This window comes from Nymphalis io, chromosome 10 (assembly GCF_905147045.1).
Source record: "Nymphalis io chromosome 10, ilAglIoxx1.1, whole genome shotgun sequence".
NCBI lineage: Eukaryota > Metazoa > Arthropoda > Insecta > Lepidoptera > Nymphalidae > Nymphalis > Nymphalis io.
In genome coordinates, this window is record NC_065897.1 from 6,439,125 (window position 1) to 6,450,689 (window position 11,565).

The window sequence follows — 11,565 nt, forward strand, 5'->3', positions numbered from 1 at the left end:
GTGGTAGTAGAGTCCAAACGCCTATTATCAATACATAACTAATTAATCAAAAGGATAAACGATATATTGAAACGAGGGTTGTACTGCTATTCATGAATTCATTTAAATTTCAGCAATGTTATTTATACATGACTAAAAAACTAGACATAGACAAAAAACATAGACAATTTACATTTACCTTCCATCAAAATTTAAAGAAAAAAAAACCAAATCACACAAACCCATACATACTTCAGTTTCAAAAGACAATTTTTTTCTTTTTTAAATCATGGTTATTCTTTTATGTCATACAAGTTATATTAAAACTATACTTTTGAATCTAATTTGTAGTACGTATCGAACCATTCAGTAACAAGTATTACACAATATATTTTGTATTAGACAATAATTATATCTGTTTCAAATGTCGTGATAGGACCTTTGAAAATGCGTTACAAGGCAGTGATTATGTGTAGTGTCAGAATAAAATTCTGATAAACTTGATAAAATAAATAGTATAATTATTTTCGGTATAGTTTTTTTTTAAAGACAAATTAAGGAAAAGTTAATGGAATAATATAAACTATAAAATAAACAGCAAAAGTATAAAACATATACTTAATCGTTTTAGTAACTAAAGAACACAATTAAAAATAAGTCATCTAATTCTACATATAGTAAATATTCCATTAACATTTTCTTCACGTTTGTGATTTAGCACTCATGTTGATGAAAATGTAACATAGATTAATAAGTATATCGCAAAAAAATAACTTCGATAACACTCGCTGACGCTACTTACAAACGTCACCTGACGCTGATGAAGTTCTGTTCCATAGGATCCCATCCTAAAATATTTTGAAACGCATAATTACTTAAATATATAATACATTTTCCCTTAAGTAACACACGTCTTATAAGCTGTTATTTGTTTTTATGTGACTGATTTAGAATTGTAGACACTTGGCGAATTGCGATATTGCCTCTGCACGAAAATAATCTTGAAGTTTTTCACGATGAGCGGAGAGCAATTTAAGACAACAAAAAAGTTACATATAGAATTATTTATATACTGTACATAACATTCCTGTTGTTTATACATTACCCTAAAGCTTCTCTGTGTTGCTGCTTCGTTGGTTTTCGGTTGCTTTATTTATCTGATCCTTGAAGTTATGTAGGGGATTCCAGAACAAACAAAGTAAGTACATGCATGGGCTAACTTTAGCATTGCACACTACTGTGTTTGCTTTGAAACACCCTTAATCCAGAGACCTTGATGAGTCCAAAAATTTTATCACTATTTTAAAAATAATACACAAATATAAAGATATTAGCTAATAAATGTTAGCAGTTAGTGGATACTTTATTTTTTTATAAACGTAAAATTAGCAAATTTTACATTTAAGAGATTAAATATTAATATTGTATCATCTAGGTTATTGCGGTAAAACACGTTCAATCTTAATTTTATTTTATCGTAAAACCGATGTTAATTTAAATTTAATATTTATAAGATGACCTGTTTCTCCGAGTTACTACAAATTATGGGCTTTCTAGGAACATCATTTAATTTATCAGATAACCTTCGGCATTACATTTCACAGCCAAAGTGTAAGTAATGACTCTTTGTTGTTAGGTCAATTGTATGCTGGTTCTCATATTGCTTTAATGGTATTAAGCTTCATGGAAAACGTCTATATACCTACTTAATTTTTATAATACTTTCAGTGAAATCGGAAGGAATAGTGATCTATAAATATTTAATATATGTATTTGGTAATAATGCTAATACTATGTACTACTCCTTTTGAATTTTAAGATTAATAAGTTACTTTAGTAAAACAACTAGCTAAAAAATAATTAACAATTAATTATCATATATTTTAATAAATATGTTGGCAAGAACGCTACATTTATATACCAATACTAGAACTTTAGAGGTTATAGATAGCTATGTATTATAAAAATATAAGATTCTCGGTGGACGTTAGATAATAATTCTATAAATTTTTGTAACTTAAGCCTTGCACAGCGTCCTGTTATATGTGTGTATAAAGTATACAATAATCTAAATATAGCTTACAAAAGCAATATCTATTTCATAATTTATACATAAAAAACATCGATTGCTTTCATGTCTGAATTTAAGATTAGATTCAGATGTATATAAAAGAATTACCTAAGCAAAACAAATTAAACTTAAAAAGCAAAGTGATAATTTGAGTTCAATACAAATCCGCGATTGGTAAACTTCGGAAAGCATAATGGGTCGTACGATTTAAGTGTATACTAAAAACACCCAATAATAAGCCAGGGTGAGAATTTAAAATTAAAAAAACGTTAAAAAAAAATTAAATTCAACCTTCTCCTTAACAGGAGGTCTTTGCCCAAATGTGGGCCAAACCTGGTTAAAAGCCTCCTCCGCTGAAATAATAACATTTTGCGTAAATTGTGTAACCTTATCTCACCTTTCATTAATTTATCACATCACATCCTTTAGAAAAGAAACACGTTTCGTATATGTAGTCAGCAAGAAATGCTGTTAGTAATATGAACGTTTATTTGTTATTATATTTTATTGTATTATCATTTTATAAGTGACAATTTTTAAAGTAAATTTCGGTCAAAAAACTGTAATTATAAATTCAGTTACCACACTTTCTGGTCCGAATACTGACAATACACTGTTGGTGCAGACACTGTTACTGCCTAACGATGCAACCGGAGCTAAAGTATAAACATCCAGTGACAAGAATGATCAGCTATCTCTAGGGACCCGTAACAACAAATTTGCTTTTAATATAAAATTTAATAAAAATTAAATTTTTCGTGTGGCCACCATGGAGGTACAAGTTACACAAAAGTACAAAGTTACGTGTTCTGCACTTGACTCCAAAAAAGAAATTAAATAGTTTTCAATTTTAATTGTAAACTTGTTTTTTCCTATGTTACTCGACATGACGTTGCTTGAAGAATAAATGTAGATACATACACATACGTAATAATTTACTATATTTGTGGTATGGAAGCCTTTATTTAATAACATACTTATTATGTAAGGAACCTTGACCCTTACCAACTTTTGAAAAAAACAATGATTGAATTAGAATGACAAAAAAATGTATGTATGTGATAAAAAAATATATATACCTATTAACTTTAAGGTGCAAAAACTTCCAGTTCGATGATTTTGTCTTCTATTACGTTGAAATGGAAATATCCAACATACCCTTAATCCCGGATCTAGTGGAGTCTTAGATGCCAAAAAATGAGGGTGCCAAATTAATAAACAAATTAAACAGAAAAAAAACATAGATTTGTTTTACTAAAAGCTGAGTATAAGATTAGAGAAGTGGCTAGCTTATAAAGCTACAGATACCGAGGTCTTGGCTTCAAACTCCGAATCGGGCAAATAAAAAGCGATTAAGTTTTTCTGAGGAAATTTCAATTAGGTATATATACGCTTTCGTGTCTGGTGCACGTACAGTCGTTATTACGCCTGAAATAATCTACGTTGTTGCACTTTTTACGTACAATTTTATAATTTGTGAAAACTGAGTATCATTTGCCCATGTTTGCTGTTGTATACTGATAATTATTAAAATTTACGAGGCAAACAAGCAGGGTTCTCTGCATATTTTAAGAATGTAAAGATTTTCTACGAATTTGCTATGCTATATTATACTTTCAGTTCCATCTTTTTTAATATACGTGAATACAAAAATAATTACTTGACATTAATTTGTACAACATTTTGAAATGCATGGAATTGATACCCCTTTTTATTAATACGACTGTGTATTGTACAGTATTTATAATTAAGGTTAAGCTTGAGTTTTCCAAGTTCGTATTTAGTTCATAACATAAGTCATAAATAATTCAAATATTGTATAAAGGCAAAGTTGTATGGTATAAACTGTTAATGGTATCGTATCAACGCAGGAATATTAAATTTAATATTATTATCAATGGTACATCCATAGGGACAAGTTGCTTGATTAATAACGAAAACAAATATATAACAAAGAGTGCCTGCTAATAATAAGACAACAAAAGATTTTGTTTTTCCGGTCCAAAAATCTTATTCAGTTATAATCACTTATGCTTGAAATCTGAAGGAGATAGGAAAAGTTTCTATTATATTTTTTAATTGATTTAAACTTTAAAACAAAACCTGTCGGGTAATGATTGGTGACTGTCAGTAGTTCAAAACCAAACTGACAAACAAGACCTTTATTTCGCATTTTCTTTTTCTTTCTATAAAAGTTTGATTTTTTGACTTTTTTTGAATTATTGAAACTTGTTGCTAAAAATGAATTAATAGTTTGACCAAGCTTGCACAAAGCCCTACCACTTTACTGGTGGTAGAGCTTTGTGTAAGCTCGTCTGGGTAGGTACCACCCACTCATCAGATATTCTACCGCAAAACAGCAGTACTTGTTATTGTTGTGTTCCGGTTTGAAGGATGAGTGAGCCAGTGTAATTACAGGCACAAGGGACATAAAATCTTAGTTCCCAAGGTTGGTGGCGCATTGGCTATGTAAGCGATGGTTGACATTTCTTACAATGCCAATGTCTAAGGGCGTTTGGTGACCACTTACCATAAGGTGGCCCATATGCTCGTCCGCCTTCCTATTCTATAAAAAAAAAAAAAAAAATACCACCAGTATAATATTCGTATCGCGAGATTCATTAATAAAGGGTAGTTGAACAGCTTTATCTTTATTTAATGTCAACAGAAATAAAGTCGCGAGTAATGCAACTTATAAAAATCTTGGTATTTAAAGTATTTATAACAGCACGCGCTGTTTTTCAATTATCTGTCTATGGAATTTTAAAACAATTGAACGCCACTACAGAAATTGTTTCACAAGCAAAATTGCTATACTGGATATTTACAAAACATGTTCAATGAAAAATGCGATTACATAGAAAAGTAAGGATGTCGTTGTAATAAAAAAGTTAAATAGGTATCTACAGTATACAGGTACACGTATAACAGTGCCCGCATATATTTACTACTTAGGTAACTTAGGAAATTAAATATTTTGGTATATTATATACGTCATTTTTGGAAAACCAAACTAAGTCGAAGTAATAAGTGTTTTTTTACTGAAAATTAAAACAATCAAAATCAATCAACAGCCAATCGTTGTCCACTGCTGATCATAGGCCTCTCCCAAGGTGCGCCAAAGCTCCCTGTCCTCCGCCTTCCGCATCCAGTTGGTGCCCGCCACCTTCTTAAGGTCGTCGGGCACCAACTGGATATATTATTTTTTTAAATTAAAACATTAATGGAATATTGTTTTACTCTGTGTAAATAAATAAATATATCAATACAAATAAAAAAGTGTCTGTCTATGATTAAGGTAATATGGCTATTTGCGAGTTACCTTTCTTTTTTAATATTAGTCTTTCTGTCTTCCAGTTTATATGTATTATCTGTGTCTGCGTCCAGGGTAATCTTCAAAACGGCTAAAATTACAAAAATGCAAATACCAACATTATAATAAGGAGTATTCCATCAGTAGAATGGTTAGTCTATCAAAAATTATAACAACCTTAAGTTCACGTACCTACCTACATATATTTGTTATCCACTATTTGTGGCTTATTTATACTTACACCTACACATAAATGAAATGTATGTCTGTGATTTAAAAACAACTGCCTATTTTTTAAGTTAATATAGTTATTTGCCGGCTACCAGCCATTTACATAATTTATATATTTTATGTGTGTAATTCGAAAAGGCATTATGTACGTTAAAATGATTGATTTTGAAGTCTTATCGTCACTAATTTAATTCTACGTTGGCAAAACCACGGGTTTTGTTAGTTGTTTACTTTTCTCTTGCATTTATGGAAAATACGAACAATATGCATATGGTACAGTCGAAGCTTAATAAAACATTAACCTTTGGAAAATTCAGAAAATAAACGTGCGTTTGACTTTACCCGAAATTATGGACCGCAAATATAAAAAAAGAATGAATTGTTCTTAGGTATATTTTTTCATTCAACGCATATTTTATAAGATATAATGCACAAACGCGTTATTTACGAAGCTGGACGACGTGTGCTTTGTCACAGAATCACGAAATCTTGAATTTACAATAAGGTACATTCTTTTAAACATATTCCAATAAAAAAGTAATTAAGTGATACGATTCCTGGCTAAGATACCTCAATATTTGTGAATTAAGGTGAAGTAGTAAGACAACCTGTGAATAGGTAGGTGCTCGTACTAGTACCGAGTACAAAAAAAGCTGGTTCTACCAAGACCAAATGCTTAGATTTTGTCGAAGTGTAGATAGGGAGACCTTATCCAATCGCTGCCCAACGGATTTTTGTGACTTGACTATTTTATCTAATAAAAAAAATATTCACAATGTTTTATGAAAGAAATGATAAAATCCAAACAGTGACAGAATTCTATAATTTTGTTATATCAATGGTATAAATCAATAGTATAAAAGTACAGATATGACAAAACAAACTTTTACGCAGATCAACCAATCAGTGAACATTTGACACTGACTACAAAAAGAAATAGATAGAATGTACAAGTATTTTATGCGGAAGTTATTATGCTCTTTACGGTACAGCTCAAGCTCAGTTGTAATAAAATTACTATTTACGTACAAAAATATGAGTAAACTCTTATTACTAATACGAGATTGTCATTACGCATAAATTAATTGGCAACTACAAAAAAAACTAAGTATAACAATTATTCTCTGAGGCGTTCTTACGAACAACGTTTATCATGAGGCGATATGAATAGGGAATCGTGATAGTGCAAATACTATTGGTTGGTGGTAAAATTAAATACTTGTTGAAAATATCTATAACACAATTATTAAGAAAACGCTACAATTTAAAAAAAAAACACAATATTATATGTATTGTTATCTATCTATGATGTCATAATTGTTTTTAAGACGGTAATTTACTTGGTTCTAAGTTAAAAGTTCGCTATGTTGTTCAATGTTTCATACCATTGCCAAAAATAAACTAAGCTTCATTACCTAGCTAACTTATTAAATTATATAACGGAAAAAAGCTACTCGCTAAAGACTATACCTACTCTAAAATATGAAACTATGAACTAAAAAAACAAACAAACCGACTTTAAAAATAAAAAAAATATGAAGAAATTAATGAGCTTTAATTAGTAAATTATTTGTTTTGTTAATTATATTATTATACATATAATGTGTACACCATTTAAAACACATTGCTCAAAAAGACAATACCGGTTAAAGGACACGTGAGGATGACGAATAGTCTAGTTTTCCGCTCTTATTGATGAATATTATTTTCAAATTGAAACGGGACTTTCCTTTAGGTATATCTACTAATATAAGATAATAATACGCGGATAATAGGCGCGCTAATAGGTAGCGAAAATATTGCGTAAAGCAGACAAATTGATAAACTTCCTTTTTAAATCGGTTGAAATAACTCGACAATTAATATCGTGTTTAACACGTATATCCTGTATATTCCGTCACCATCTTTAACGCATATATTATATTGGCTAATGCCTAATGGATTATACATAGATCTATCTTCTCAGTCGCTCGCTCGCTGCATCTACCTGTCCTCCTCGCTCAAGCAACGAAATTCGATCGATTCGATTTTCAGCGTTGCTTTGTTAATGGCCATAGATAATACACTATATACTAATATTGGTTAATGGCGATATAACTACGGCTGTACCGGAGGCTAATAGTGCCTTTAGTAATTGAAGTTGGAACTGTTAACTATTCGGAAAACTTAAAGTGCAAAATTACACATAAACCAATCCCAAACCAAAGTTTCTACTAATAACTAGTACAGAAGTAGAGAGCAGAAGAGAGAATAACTAATACAAAAACAAACTGAAAGACAATTAAAATGAAAATTATATACAATTTATTACAATATTATATTATTCATTTCAGTTTTGTTATACTTATAATGGCCAATCTCAAGAGAGATTAGCTAATTACGCAGGAGATATTATAGTGCACAAGTATGTGCGCAAACATAGTTGCACTCTCTATTCCCTTACTCTCATAATCCGATGGGACGGCAATCCAACACGACCGGAAAGAGTTCAGGCGCAGGACCAACGACTTTACGTGCTTGCCGAGACACGGGAGTGTACACACTTCCAACTTCCAGACTCCGGGCTGCTACTGAGAATTTTCTGACTTAAAAACCCAATAACTATTTATTGATCCGACCTAGGATTGAACCCAGGACCTCCGGGTCTGCGGCCTTACATTAAGCCACTACACCAACGATGCAGTCAATAAATGTTATACTTATAATTTTGTAATAATTTTTTTTTTGTTTTAACCTTCAGATGATATCAAATTTCTTCATTTTATTACGTAATAAATAATTATTTGCGTATTTAGGCTTGAAAATAACTGAGTATGTTTTGCTTCTTTTATCATTTTACAACAAATAATTAAAAACCATTATGTACAATTTTATCATTAAAATAAAAAAGACCGTTCATTTTGGTAAAATTTATTGTTCCATTTAGATATTACATCAAAAATAAAAATTATTACAATATTCTTTAAAGAGATTCCTATAGACATTCAGATAAAACATTTGATTTTAAAATCTACTTATCTATGAATAAAATTTTAAAATATTTAAGAAACATTCAATAAAGAGTAAATACTGATAAAAACATCTAACACATATCAATCTTTAACTATATCTAACAATCAGGGAAACATCAATAGTTGTTCATGTAGAATAAATAATCAATGACCATAATATGTTAGTTGTACATTTGTTAAGGTCACAAATAATATGGAAACAAAACCTTTCCTTTCTGTCAACAATACCCTGTTACCACTTAAGTCACATTTCCAGTATATTCTCCGTCATCCAAACAGTGGGTAATGTAATACTTACATATAGTAAAATAAATATATTCCTTAAGAGGATCGAAAATATAACTCTTCAAAATATAATAGAGATTCTTAGAAACTTTACACATCATATTACAGCAGAAATGTTATAATCAGACTCATAAGTTTTAGGAATGTGCATAGCTTAAAGCTAAGGACAGACTACAGAAGTGTTTAACACTAAGATTACCTCACTAATGAGAGGTTACTAACACCGATGTACACTGAAAATTTTTGAACATTAAACATCGAACATTAAGATACCGAGTAACATTCGAGCAAACCTGTTCCATGAGCTGACTTGATGAATATTGTGCCCATAAAGGCTAATTTATTCTAAAATCTATGCTAAATAATTTTTATTTATTTAAAAAGGCAAGAATTCCAAAACTCTCATAGGGTCAAAAAATATATATAAAAAAACAACAATGCAACATAAAGTCAAGAGACCTGGACACAATAACCTCTTGATATTTAAAAAAATAATAAACATATCTAATAAATTAAAGTAAAACAGGAGTAAATGCCATAACCAGAGATTTAAATCTCATAGTTACGGAACTTTGAGATGACTTCGGATGGAGGCTCTTGATTGCCACCACCCCAACGTCCCCAGAGAGCAGCGCCACCCTCAGAAGCCCGACGAGCCGCTGCATTGCTGGGTCCCAAGCTGGAAGGGCCAGAAGAGCGTCCTGATTCATCCTCCAGCATGCGGTCCTTTGTATTGGGCTTGGACCAATGCATGGACTGCTGAATGTGGTCCTTCATACCAAGCCATTGCTTATAGCCCATTGAAATGCCACTCTGCCTCCATTTGTCATACAGAGCACGCTTAGATGGATCACAAAGTGTTTCTTTGGCTTCCTAGAAAAAATACACAATTTAGATCTCAATTTATAAAAAACTGTTTTTATTGTTCAATAAGCAATTCGGTTAAACCCAAGACACCGTCATATAGTTAATACAGAGTATATATATATACTTTTAAAAACTTACTTTTAGTTTTTGAAACTTTATCTCTGCCTCTTTGTCACCATCATTCTTGTCAGGATGGTATTGCAAAGCCAACACCTTATATTCAGCAGTTATTTGTTCAATCTGAAATATTGGCAGGTTTATTAAAAACAATGAAGTTATTTAATGGAAATCGAATAGAACGGACTAATTTGATCACAATAGTAATTTTTGCAAAGTTTTCCGGATGTAGGTCAATGTCTGAGGTCTCGAATCAAGGTCAATAAGTGGGTCAATGAAATCAATATATATTGCAATAATCCTAATAATATTAAACTAAAGTTAAAAAATAACTTACTGATGAATTTTCATCACATCCGAGCAATCCATAGAAATCATCATCGAGGCTTCTTTGGTAATTTAGAATTTCATCCACTCCGGTCATTTTCACGACCCTCCCTAACAAAACCCCAATGTATACTGACGAAACTTATCAATGTAGACGTAACGATTTGCAACACCTGACTACCTATATAAGGTATATAATACCTAGTACATAAAATTATATTGCGCATAAATTTCACTGGTATTCGTTATGTCAGAGACCGAAAGACTATAGTTGCGTACCATTATCCTGTACATCATGTGCACAGATTTTCCCTCTTACTCCACGCACACTTTTGCGAATATTCGTATTTATATACACGTCTTTGTACATATTCACTCACACAATTGAAAAGTAAACCAGAGCCCAGAAGCCTTGCTGTTGACTTTGACGGTAGTAACGAATACATTGCTTGTTTAACATTTTATGTGAAAGTTTTTATAATAGGTATAAAAAAGCAATGTATTATAAACGACAATTGTTGCCAGTTTTCAGAAGACAAATTGTAACATGTAAAGGTTCAACTATATAAAAGATATTCCTGCGCAGTGCGCACTGCGCGGTTCAAGTTGTGTTGTGATCAATAATCCAGCGAGATTTTTTTAGAGATTGTAATGTTACATCTCTATCATTGAAAACTCTCTACTACATATTTAGTAAGATACCTATTAATTTGTAAAAAAACCTCATATTCATATCAAATGTAGACCATATATTAATAAAATGCGATATGTTCGCATTTTTATACTTAGATCATATTTAAGCAGTAAATATTATATTTAACTGCTTTAATATCATTCTTATTTAAATTTTTATATCGATATCAATCCATGTCACACTGCTCTTATTATAATTATAGAGGTAAGAATTTTTACTACCAGTGACTCCCTCTAAATGTTATTCAACTCAATAAAATTCTAAAATGACAATTCACACATACGTACTACTTACAGACTCCATCAGCGTTAGAGATTTTTTGAAAATTCGTCCCTTAAAATATTTAAATTGGGGACGAAACTCATATAAAAATTTGTCATTAGGCTTCTGTTTATGAGTGAAAGACAGATGTGTGATCGTTATTAAAATTTATCTAAGATAATTCTGTTTATCAGCAAATTGCAGTTGTTACATCGTTTTCGAATCTTCATCTCCTAAGACTGTTAAATGGGGTATGAATGTTAGTATGAAAGTTAGTCATTTTTTAAATTAAAAACGTGGATTTTGGCATTTAAAGGTTTGAAGAAATTTGTACATAATTACAAAAAAAACTTCTATTTGATTTATAGATAAATATGAGAAATTGCATTTATTGTCCTGAAAATAAAAG

At 30.9% G+C, this 11,565-nt stretch overlaps 1 protein-coding gene across 1 annotated transcript; it reads right to left on the reverse strand.

Moving 5' to 3' along the window:
* Window positions 1-8,488: 8,488 nt before the first annotated feature.
* On the reverse strand, window positions 8,489-10,546 carry LOC126771075 (J domain-containing protein). The gene is made up of 3 exons (XM_050490772.1): window positions 10,212-10,546; window positions 9,896-9,997; window positions 8,489-9,763 (listed from the first exon to the last, which is right to left on the reverse strand). The coding sequence occupies exons 1-3, from the start codon at window positions 10,296-10,298 to the stop codon at window positions 9,440-9,442; spliced, it is 513 nt and encodes a 170-aa protein (XP_050346729.1). The 5' UTR covers window positions 10,299-10,546; the 3' UTR covers window positions 8,489-9,439.
* Window positions 10,547-11,565: the final 1,019 nt, after the last annotated feature.

What these genes read in the sequence shown, in the direction of transcription:
- LOC126771075 (XM_050490772.1), bottom strand. Translation starts at nt 10,298, where the DNA reads ATGACCGGAGTGGATGAAATTCTAAATTACCAAAGAAGCCTCGATGAT. An exon ending in GATGTGATGAAAATTCATCA is followed by an intron (nt 9,998 to 10,211) that starts GTAAGTTATTTT and finishes CCAATATTTCAG; the next exon opens with ATTGAACAAATAACTGCTGA. An exon ending in TAAAGTTTCAAAAACTAAAA is followed by an intron (nt 9,764 to 9,895) that starts GTAAGTTTTTAA and finishes TATTTTTTCTAG; the next exon opens with GAAGCCAAAGAAACACTTTG.